Source organism: Cervus canadensis, chromosome 33 (genome assembly GCF_019320065.1).
Source record: "Cervus canadensis isolate Bull #8, Minnesota chromosome 33, ASM1932006v1, whole genome shotgun sequence".
NCBI classification, from domain to species: Eukaryota; Metazoa; Chordata; class Mammalia; order Artiodactyla; family Cervidae; genus Cervus; species Cervus canadensis.
In genome coordinates this window covers 11,909,018-11,921,112 of record NC_057418.1, presented here as the reverse complement: position 1 = coordinate 11,921,112, position 12,095 = coordinate 11,909,018, and the positions used below count along the sequence as shown (strand labels likewise).

Below are 12,095 nucleotides of genomic sequence, written 5' to 3'. Positions count from 1 at the left end.
TCAGGCCGTTGCGTGCCGGGGTGCCTTGTTATGAGCAGTCGTTAAGAGATATAGCGCCCGATAGACATTTGCTTATTTCAAGTGAGACAGCTCCGGGCAGAAAATTTGAAGGTTCAGTAAAAGTTGAGCAGGTGAGAAAGATGAGAAGTGTTTTGGTACGTGAGGGCATGTAAGCATCAAGGGCCCAGGGACCTAGAGTATTGTGTGAGCTGGCTCGTGGAGGGCAAACTTTAGCGGGCGGGGTGCAGCTGAAAGTACGGTGGCCCCTTTCCCAGGGTATTGCGGTAGCCCAGGAGACACTCCAGGGCTGTGGCTTTCGTATGGTCGAGGGGAAGGCCAGGGTAGGAAGTAGGACCAACCTGGGCTCAAATCTCAAGCTTCCTAATAACTTGGTAGTCGTGGTTGCGGGTAGAGGGACACTTAGGCAAGTTACTTTATCACCTTTATCCTTGGTACCACATCTATAAAACATGTATGATGATGCACATTTCACAGGGTTTCTGTCAGAGGGAAGAAACTCACAAGAGTCTGGGATTTCTTCATTCTGACTCTGTACTTACCTGTCAAGCTGGCAGCAAATGATCCAGTTAGGACAGAGAAAGTTCTAACTGGACTTTCAGTTAGAACTGAAAGCAAGATGGGCATTGCCCCTGTCGGCTCACTGGTTTCAGAACGTTTCAAACTTTTCTTTCTCCCATTTTTTTTTTTTTTTTGAGGTATAATTGCTTTGCAGACTTTCCCACCTTTTTTCTTTTTTTAAAGATGTTTGAATTTCTCGTTTATTTCTCACACATTTATCTGGTTCAATGAAATCACTGGAGATATCAGCAATATTTAACACATGTCTAGCATGGAATGGTAGTATAATAAAGGATATAGATGAACTGGTAAAATGCTTAATTAAAAAAAACATATATTCAGTGTGCTTCATAGAGTCATAGTGAATATTCTTTAAAGATAGAACCAAATACAATATACATTTTGGAAGGTCACTTAAGGTTGACTGAAAAACTCTTTGTCTTAAACATGTACCAGGAAAAACTGATGGAAAAAAATTTTCCACTGCCACAAAGCAGCTAAATTTACATCGTGGAACTGAGGCGGTCCCAGCCTGTCTGCATGGATTATCACGTAGAATGTGAGCTGTTTTTCAGATTTTGACTTGCTGTTGATTACCCCAGGTTTTGGGCCGGGCCAATGAGTACTGGAGTTCTGGTGGATGGAAGCAGTGTACATGTCCTTACAAATTAAGAAAAGTATATAGCCTAGAAGTTAATGACTACCTTTCTTCTCAAAGTGAAGCATTATCTATGGATAATAGAAATTTATTATTAACTCTTTAATTCAGATTATATACATATATATGTCAGTTTACACATTTTACTTTTGCCTTTTAGAATTTAGTGATAAAAGAGTTGAATTTAGTTATAAAGATCAAATTATCTCTTTGACCTGAAACATGCTAAGATCAGAAGCAAGAGGTACATGGGAATGAGGAGACGGTTCTGTTGTTCACTCTTGTGACCAGGATTGGTTAGTGCTGGCTGTGTGTAAGAGATGAGATCCCTGCCTTTAGCCTGCCAGGCCCCTCTGTCCATGGGATTTTCTGGGCAAGAATACTGGAGTGAGTTGCCATTTCCTACTCCAGAAGATCTTCCTGACACAGGGATTGAACCAGGTTCTTTACCACTGAGCCACCAGGAAAGAGCTCAGAGAGCATTATCATCTAGTATCATGCTAACTCAAAGATGTGCGAGGGCCCTACCTGAGTGCTTTGGGAATTTGGAATTTCAGACCCTATAACAAACTTGAATCAGACTCTGCGTTTTAATAAGATTTCCTATAATTTTTGTGCCAGACAAAGTTTGCGAAGAATTGGTTGAGTAGGTAGAATGAAAAAATAATTATAAGGATCTGGAGAGGCCATAGGAGAGGTAGGAAGAGATCAAAAGAGATCATGACTAATTTTTTTTTTTTAATTTTAAATAAGTAAAATTTTCCAAAAGTAAAATTTTCCAAAAGTAAAAATTTGGAATTTTACTTCAATTTCAGAGTAAGTTCATCCTTGGTTTATTACATCAGAATAATTTCAAACTCAATGCTCAGTTTTAGGGGAGCTTCTCATATGAACCTCTTGGATGGGAACATTTTCTTGGTTGAGGTCGGGGCAAAGTTTATATTCTTGGTTATAGACTGCTTACCAAGCCCCTGACAGTCCACAGTACACATCAGTGACAGTACCCATCAGTGAGAGCTTCTGACCAGGGACAGCCCTCACCCCCTTGCAGCGCGCCACATCCCAGGGGATTGAGAGCGGCCATGGGCTGCCATATTGCTCCTGCATCAAGTGATCCTGTGGGACCAGTGACACGAAGGCTTCGTGTCAGAACTGTTCAGGGGGCCTTTTCAGACACGAAGACACTGAGAGGTGGGACTTAGGTTGTGATGATAGATAAATGCAAGTGTTTGCGTTTAATCTTTCCATTTGAGTAACCACTCTTAATTCCGTGGAAAGGGACCTAGTGTGACTTTCAGAGCTAGAGCTCAGTGAAAAGGCAATGCTTTTCTCTCTTGTAAATGGTGAAGCCTTGGTAGATGGGGAGAACCCTGAAAATAGACCTCTCTGAAGAGTTAATTGGCAGTGTTTCACCTTTCCTGACTTCCTCCTTGAGTAAATCAGTTGCTTAATTCTGTAGGGAGTGGGAGGTGGATGAGGAAGGAGGATTTAGTGTACTGTGGGAGTTAGCTTGCTGTGGCCCTGGGGGCAATATGAGGTTTTCTTTTTGTTGTTAGTTATAAATGTCTGGGCTCAAACTGTTTACTTCTCCTTGTTGAGATAAGCTTTCATTATTCTTGTGTACAGATTACCTCATAGGCAGTTTGTGTTTGAACCTACTTTTCAATTATTTACGAGAGATGACAGTTGGAAAAGCTGCTGCACCCAGTTCTAGAAGCTGAAGGTCGCTGTTGGTCATCTGGGCGGCTCATGGGGTAATCTGATAGGGTACACACTTCACTGCTCCTGGCCGGTCAGGGCTGCTTTAGAACATGACACACTCCTTGCTGTGGTATATGGTTTTTTCACCTTTGTCTCTGTTCATAAACCTTCTGTTTGTGCGCCCCACTCCAGCCAAGCCAGTGCCCCCCACCCCCAACTCTGACCCTACGGCACTGTTCTCCGTTTCTGACATCAAGGTTCTGCCTCTCCTATTCTTCCAGGTTTGAAGGGGAGATGCAACATGGGGAAGAACATTTTGTATTCTATTACAAGTTAATCACTAAAGGGATGTTATGTTGCCTGTGAGCTTAAGTTATACATAATGGCCCATCTCTGGGAACCATGCTTCCCTGATAAGAAGCATTAAGCTAAAATACCTTTGTTTAGCTCACAGGAAACATCCTGACTAGGTCCACATGTGAATGACTGCAGGGAGAAAGAAATTAACACATCCCCTCCGGAGGCTGATGGGAACCAGGAAGTGTTTGGCTTTACTCCTCCCCTTTTAGAATAAAAGGAGCCTGAATTCTAACTCGGGCAGGGTGGTTCTTTGGGGTATGAGCCCACATCTTCTCAGTTTGCAGCCTTTCTGAATAAAGTCTTTTTTCCTTGCCCCAAGAGCTCGTCTCTCGATTATTGGCCTGTTGTGTGGGAGCAGTATGAGCTTAGACTCATAACAGAGGGTCAGGGCAGAAAAGGTACACGTGGAAATTAAAAGTCATTGTGTTCCTTTGTGGCCTTTGAGGCCAAAAAACTGATGGCATTTGAAATTAGTTCCCACTCTTGGCTGGCATTTTAATGCAGATGGCAGGGGGAGCAATTCCATGCCTGACTGGGTTGAGAGGTTTGTCTGATCCTATATCCTGTCATGTTTAACAACTTTTATTAAATCAAAAACTTCCATTTGAGCTAAATTCCTCTTTAAGGTTGTCGGTATATATTGAAACATGAAATACTGTGTCTTTTGGCAAGGACTTTCCAAACGTATTCAGTCTATCCCTTTGACTCATGCTGGAAATATAAATAAATCTTTCCAAACTAAGGGGTATTTGACTCAGGAATTCTCAAAGAAGATGATTCTAGAACTTCCCTTAGTAACACATTCTGGTGTCTCCCAGTCTTTATAGTTATTGATAACTTTTCATTAATGTATTATTTAAATCATTCATGAAATATATAATTTCTTGTCCTTTTGTCAATAGCATTGGGTTAATTTCTCACCACCCTCAAGTGCTAAGAACTTAATATAAAAGAGCCAATAAATCATAAACCTGGTGTAGTTCACATGGGGGTCATTACCCAGAGGCTGTTTTGATTTCAGACGCACACAGCAGTGAATGGCAGCTTGCAGCAAATAGCAGTGAGCAGTAGCCGGAAGCAAGATCTTAGTTTCCCAGACCTAAGCACTGGCCATTTCAACCTTCAAGCTCCCATCTCACAAGTGAAAGAAAGGGCAAGGGTGCCAGCCGGGAGGCGGTTGTGACAGAGTCCTTCCCCTGAAGTTACGTATTTCTCTCCAGGAGTACTCCTGACTCCCGTGAAACGTATAATTCAGGCAAGATTGTTTATCTGACTTCCTGATGCCTGAAGCTCAGCAGGGGCAAAGTGGTAGGAAGGGAACAGTTATTGGCACATAAGAAGACAACAGAAGTTTCACGTCGACAGCCTGACAGTGAGTAGGGGTGATGGGAATCCACTTCACAGTCAGGAATGCAGATAAAATCTGTTCAGCATGTCTATTTAAAAGGTCTGGGAAGACTGTATTTTATTGTAGACTGTTTTGAAAATAATAGTTAAACTAAGATGTTTTTATTACATTGAAGATTATCGCTAAAACTGTTTGAAGAAACAGGCTATACTCTCAAAGTAGGGATTTTCCATTGCGGGGTAATTGTTAAGATTAGCAGTAGTGTATGTGGTGTGCGTGACCCAAAGTAGCCATGACCCCCGATATTTGGGGTGGGGGTAGTTTTGTATGGCCCTTGGCTTGATAGGTCCAGATAATGTGTGTGGTTCATCATAGTTGTGGCATAAATAAAACTTGAATGAATTTAAGAGCTTTCTAGGGCTTCCCAGGTGGTGGAGAGGTAAAGATTCCACATGCCAATGCAGATGCAAGAGATGCAAGAGAATGAGTCGGGAAGATCCCTTGGAATAGGAAATGGCAACATACTTCAGTATTCTTGCCTGAAAAATTCCACGGACAGAGGAGCTTGGTGGGTTCATGGGTTCGCAAAGAGTTGGACACCAGTGAGCACACGTGCAACAGCTTTTTAAGCAATTCACTTATGTTTTTCTAAGCTAATTGGAGTACCTGTCTAGTTGGAGTATCTGTCTTGTGTCTGACTGTTTGTGACCGCATGGACTGTAGCCCGCCAGCCTCCTTTGTCCATGGGATTCTCCAGGCAAGAACACTGGAGAGGGTTGCCATTCCCTTCTCCAGGGAATCTTCCTGACCCAGGAATAGAACCCAGGTCTCTTGCATTGCAGGCAGATTCTTTACCATCTGAGGCACTGAAGAATCCACCTATCTAAGATGAGGAGTCAAAGTGCAAGTATTTCCTCCAAAGCTGATTTAGGTCATTGTATTTTATCTTGATCATAGGGGAACTCTAATCCATTTGTAATTTATTTGACCTCCTTTTACTTAAGTGAAGATACTAATAATCAAGACTCAGTCTAACAGAATAGCTAATAGATGGAGAATTGGTTATATGCAAGCATATCCATTGGTCTTGTGAATAATGGGAAACCTTTAAATTTCTTGGAAGTTCTGCATAAGTGTGTGTTTAATTTGAGGGAGGGTCATGAGTCTAGTCCTTGAATGGACCAGTTTTCCTTCCTGGTAGCTTGGCGGTGAATATTCCTCTACCTCTTCCCAGAGGAGTGGAGAAACAGGAGGTACTGGAGGAAGACACACCAGCTAATGACACCAGCTCGTCTGCTGTTGGACGTGTATGTGTGTGCACTTGGAGGACGCTGGGCTGGGGAACATGTTCAGCAGTACTTCCTGAATATACAGCACAGCACAAGGTTAATTTCAGGCCTTATATGTTTCTGTGTTAAAACTGTAACTGTGGGACATAAACATCAGTGCAGAAACCACTGTGTTCCTTGTTTGGAGTCCATGGATCCTTAATGAGTAAATAACCTGGATGTCAGAGGGTCCTCTGTGCCAACGGTAAGCAGCATTTGGGATGTTCTGTATTTTCTGGCCCAATGGTTTTCTGGTTTTTTTTTTTTACTATTTTGAGTCTTTGACTTGAAAAGAATATTGAATATTTGAACTTTGATATTAGCACTGTTGCCATGTATAATGGTATCGTTTTTTACCCTTATAATAGTGATCAAAGTAGAGGTCTCACTCCTCTGAGTGACACTGGTGTGTTACGTATGTTCTCTGAACCTGATTTTCTCCATCAGTAAATTGAGAGATTTAAATGACATTATTTCTTGAGGACACTTTGAGTGTTTACACTGAGTCTGTATTTTTGCTACCTGGATTGTTCTGTAGCTTTGCCCTTGAGTCTTAGCACCTGTTCCCTGTCGTGATTTCCATGGTAGTATGAGTTGTCCATCCATGGAACACTTGGCAGCTGCTCTGTGTTCTCTTTCTATAAATGTTCCAATCCTGTTAAGCGTGTAGTGCCTTTTTCTAACCATCTCAGTTAACTGCAATAGATGTATGATGCAAAATCCTGCTTTTATTGATTTCAGTCAAGCTTGGTTTTCTGTTGCAGTTTGTTAGCTTTATTTGCTCAATGCTAAGCGCAGGAAGGGGGTTCTCAGGTGACTGTGGTAAAGAATCCACCTGCGATGGAGGAGATGCAGCTTCGATCCCTGGGTGGGGAAGATCCCCTGGAGGGGGAAAAGGCAACCTCTTCCACTGTTCTTGCCTGGAAAATTGCATGGACAGAGGAGCCGGGCGGGCTACAGTCCTTGGGATCACGAAAGAGTCAAACACAACTGAGCAAATAAACGAGTGCAGGAGAGTGAGATGTGGACCCAGCTTTCTACGTGTCCTTACTCTGAATGACTCTCTGGGAAAGGACTCCATCACCAAGTCTCTGTGATAGAAAGTTGCAGAAATTCTTCACACCCCTAGGATTGTGGAATTATCCTGGCCTTGGGTGAAATGCTGCACCCTAATGCATTCCAACATGTGGCTCTAGATATTTTGCATGCTCTGATTAAGATTTACAAAGGGCTCGAGCCTGCAGCTAATTGTTACCAGCATAGCTCTCAGAAGATGGGTCTCTGTAATAGGATGATCATTCAAAGAGGAGAGGAATAACCCCCAGGGGCTGCTGGTGGCAAAACAGAGGTGGCTCATCTGTCCCACACTCTGGCTGCTGGTGGAAAATGGGAGAGGCCAAGACAGGTGCAGAAATGGCTGCACTTCGCCTTCACTGAAAGCTGCAAGTGACGTGATAGTTTGGTCAGTTTCATTCCCTTTGGAAGTAGATGATGACGTTCTTAAATCCATTTAGGAATGCTGATGAGATTTAACTACATAATCTTTGAAGGCACCTTCTAAAAAATCCCATTTCTAGAAGTGGTCTGATGATAATCCAGTTTTGGCTTTAAAAATTTTGTCCCGAAGTCTGTGTTCTACACAGACTTGCATTTTCATAGCTTTGCCGGAGTTCAGAAGTTAGAGCTCCCTCTGAAGTGTTGGCTGCGGGGAGGCGGGGTTTTCTGTCTCCAATGAGGTGGCTTCGGTGTCCGGAAAAGCCTATCGCCTTTCACAGGAGCGCTTACTCTGTAATCCAAGCGATAGCCACGCAGCCTGTTTTATTGTTTGTGGAGTCCTGTGGCTCCTGGGCGCTTCACAGACGGGAAGGAGGGCAAGTGGGGGATTTACGACTCTGCAGTGAGCTGGGGCCAGTGAGCCGAACTGTGATTTCTCCCAAGTCACCTGTGTGGGTGAACTTTAAACTGGGCACCTGAGTTGACGCTGAATCTTTTTTTCTGCAGCCTGAGGAGTTCCTTCTGTCTGCCACAGACGGCTGGCTTTCTGCCTGAGCGGGGAAAGATGCCTGGGAGAGGAATAGGATTACAGTACGGGATGCTAGGCACACACCAGAGGGTCGGAGTGCCTTGGTCCTGCTCTTCGCCAAGTCCTGACAAGCGTTCCTGAGATGAACGTTTTGCTTCTTTTTTAGAATTATACTTTTAGTTATTTTTATTGGGTGGAGGGAGACCGTGGATATTCTTGATCTTTAAACCAAGTACCACAATGTGAAAAAACATTTTTTTTCCCCTCTAACCTCTCATTTCCCTTTTCTTTGTAATTGGGTGACACAGAAGCAATCTTTCTTCAGATTCAGACTCTCAATATTGTCTGAATAAGTAGCAAGGAGGAGGTTCATGGAAAGGACCTGGGACAATTTGGAAAAACGAGGTTTTTGTTGGCTGGATTGACCTTTCTCTGTAGTCGACTTTGATGTGAAAGAAGATGAAAAAGGAAGGCTCTTCAGGTTCCTTTAGACTCAAGTCAAACCCAGGTTCCCTCTCACGTGCTGTGAGCTGGATAAATTTCTCGTCCTTGTCCAGGCAGACAAAGAAGCTGTTTCGCAGTGATGGGGAGTTGTCGGTCTGTGGGCAGCAGGTGGAAGCAGATGATGAAAACTGGACCTACAGAACCCAGCCCAGAAAAGGTGACTTGACTTTTTTTTTTTTTTTCATTTACACGTTTCTAGAAGTTTGCTCTGTACAGTTCTTTGTTTCTATCACTGATTTCCGTTCACAGTTTTTGGCCCCTTTCGGAGTTTTTGTGGTGGTTTTATGTTGGAATTCAGTGTCAGTCATTTGTGTACATGTCTAAAGTGAAAATACTCCTTCAACTAGATTCAACTTGAGACCGTGTCCTTCTCAGAAGGATAAAATAGCTGTTATGTGTCCGCAGCACTCTGTCCCCCACCCCCCCGCCTTCCGCGCACACATGTGACTTGTGCAAAGTTCAGTGGTAAGCCACCATCCTGGGAGGAATCGTCTGCTCTTTACAACAACTGAAAGTTAGGACATGGAGCTCTTTTCTAAAACGGTGCACTGAGAAAACTTTGGGAATTGTGGGTGGACTTTCTGCATATTTCTTTAAGACAACTGAATTACCCGAACGCTCGAATGAGCAGGTGCCGGAGTGACACCGGGGAAGTGAACACAGGGAACACTGACCCTTGATATCGTGTCCAAAAGGGCTTTTCGGATTTCTTTCAAGTTCCTTTTCAGACCAGTGCTAGTTTCTGTTCTCAGGTTTAACATGGTTTGCCTTCTTCAAGGTGAAGAAAAATAACAGTCCTGGCCGAAAAGGGGGGAACTATTTCAATATTTCTTAAACACACCCCTGTTTTATATTTAGAATTTCTGAGGTCTTCCTCTTAGAATGTTTACTGGAGAGACTGAATTGTTAGGCTCTAAAATGGTTTCTCCATTCAGAGCAGTGGCACAGCCTCGTGGGGGAGTGCTATTTAAGGCTTACAAAGGAACCTCATCCAGACATTCCGCGTGATTGTGTTTTCCCTGTTTATCACATTCTTCCCGTGCCAAGAGAAACCTCGCTAAAACCTTTCAGGGACCTGTCATTCCCCTTCTTTTGGGAAATGAAACTGCTGAAATGTGAGAGAATCAACTAAGTTAAATATGGGCTTATGGGGACAGTAATTATATTCCATGGACTGGAAGTTAAACGCACCCATCTTCATGGATAATATAGGTTAGGCCATTTGCTCTTGTCTGTTAAACTATGGCTCAAGAGGGACTAGTTAATGCTCTTTGAAGATGTCAGTTGTTTATTATGTCAGGAAGGTGGTCCGCAGTGGTCTGCTGATACCGAGCCACAGTATGATGCTTTTAGTTCAGATGGTGTATAAATCGCCTGGCGTAGAAAAGGCATTTATACTTTCTGGCTGGAGTTGTGTAGTTTAGTAAGTCCACGAACTTTACTTTTTCTAAATCAGGAATAAGCTGTGGTTTTGGTAAATGGGTGGGTTGTAATGTTCGAAGGGCGGATACAGTAGTGCTGTGGTTGCGAGAGGGTGTAGTTTTAATTACCTTTGGGCTTTGCCAGAGGTGGTTGTTTTATGACTTGTTTTGTTTTAAATCAACCGCTGTCAAGGTTTTGTTAAAGATTGTGTACATGTGAGCACGCGGCTTTAGGATTTCTATCATAGATGCTCCATCTAAATTAACTCTAAAGGGAAAGAAACTGTGAATTTGCATGGATGAGTTTTGGTTGGGAAATGAAGCAAATACTGTACACTTGACTTGTAAAAAATAAAGAAGTCATTGTAAAGACCAGGGCGATTTGTGGAAGGAGGACTTGTTTATGTAAGAAAACAAAAGAGTGTGCCCTTTATCCCTTACTGTAGTGGGGAATTCTGTAGCCTCATGAAGATAAATGGTGGCATAATACAGTGTGTACATTTATACGGAGCTTAGAAATAATTGGACATGGATAATATTATCACTTTGACATGTGCAGTTATGGGGACATCCTTAAAAGGCTGCCTATAGATCAGAATTCATGGTCTTGGATTCTGTTTTCACATTTGACTTGCAAAAGAAAATTGGCTCCCAACTTTGATATGTTGCCTCAGGAGCATGATAACAGTTGATCCTTATTCCACTTAATTCTTTCTTTTGGAGAAATATGGAATGACTTTTGTTTATCCTTAGAGATCAAAAGAGGGAATATCTTTCAGAAAAGTTATACAGAGTTGGAGTTTTGTTTTAGTTTTTATTGTTTTTTTCTTTCTTTTTTTTTTTTTTAGGAGCATCCAATAAGCTAGAAGTCTAACAAGGATTATCAGTCAGTGTCAAGAATACCCAATGGCCATATTAGGATTTGTTTGCAAATAAATATATGTTGAAGACATATAGGTCTGATGGGGATTGGATAGCCTAGACCTCATGTATCTGTCTGCCTAGACCTCATGCATCTGAATCCACTTCCTTTCAGCCTGCTCCCCAACCCCCTGACCTTATTTTAACATTTTTGTGATTTACACAGGTCTCTAAAAACCTGCTCTTCATCTCTCCTCTGCAGACATACACTACCATCATGCAGTGCCAGAGGTGGGGCAGTGCAGCTTAACAGGTCTTCCTCAAGTCAGTGGTCCTGTCTGTGTTCTTACCCCCACCCCCACCCCCAAGGGATCTGTCTGAGGGGGTGATGGGGTGTCCGGTTCTGCAGGCTCTCTCCCTCCCATCCAGCAGCTGCTGCTGGGTCAGAGTGCTTGCCCTGCCCTCTGCCTGCTTCTCCAGGTCACATTGCTTTGCTCAATTAGCCTACTGAATTGCCACTATCAGCGTCAGTGGTGTCTCAGTGGTATGTTGAATAAGATGCACATTCACTTTATTAAACAGTTCTTTCAAATTTTGTTTTTGTGCTTTTTATAGTGAATCTCCATATTAGATTGCTTATCAATAACACCAGAATAACATGTTCAAGTGGTTACCATTATGGCTGTCTATCAGTACACAGTCCCATCACTTTATAATCCAGTGTTACTGATTATACTCAAGAAGCTAAGGATAAAATTCCTGAGCCTGAAATGTAACTAGAAGATCCATATCGATATGTCCGAAGCAATCACAAGGAAGAACCTTTGTGCTTTCTCATGTTCTAGCACATGGCAAGTTTCTAAACTTTCTTGTATTGACATTGGTACTCTGGAAGGTAAAAATGAATTGAGTAACAGTAGTGACCCATCCTTGTAGTCTTTAGGTGATGTGACCCCCTATAACAGCAGATGATATTTTGACTTAATTAGCCATGACAACCAAGGGTGCGAATCAGTGTCCTTTAGAATATTAATGAACCATGCGCTGTTTTACTAGATGCCCATGTAGTAAAAAAAGTAGAAGTTAGTTGTAAATGAGACAAACTGTTGCTTTTCTTGTGGAGTTGGGAGAGAATTTAGAAGGAATTCTCATTGAGGATCATGTGTAGGATACAGAGAAATATAAACATACAGCCCCTGAAGTCATGGAGTTCATACTTCAGGGGAGAAGTGGATATCTAATGGAGAATTAAAGAGAAAATGCAGGAGAATTGTGAAAAAGTGTGAAGAGAGTTTTAGAATGAGAAGGTACT

At 42.5% G+C, this 12,095-nt stretch overlaps 1 protein-coding gene across 2 annotated transcripts in view; it reads left to right on the top strand.

Moving 5' to 3' along the window:
* The first annotated feature begins 7,525 nt into the window (after positions 1–7,525).
* Positions 7,526–12,095, top strand: part of NHSL1 (NHS like 1) — a 142,131-nt gene continuing 137,561 nt past the window's right edge. Inside the window, exon 1 of one of the 2 annotated variants that reach the window (XM_043457049.1) lies at positions 7,526–8,658. In XM_043457049.1, the coding sequence (XP_043312984.1) occupies positions 8,457–8,658 (202 nt within the window). In that variant the 5' untranslated portion in view covers positions 7,526–8,456. The remainder of the gene's footprint in view (positions 8,659–12,095) is intronic. The other variant, XM_043457050.1, reaches the window with a different exon arrangement.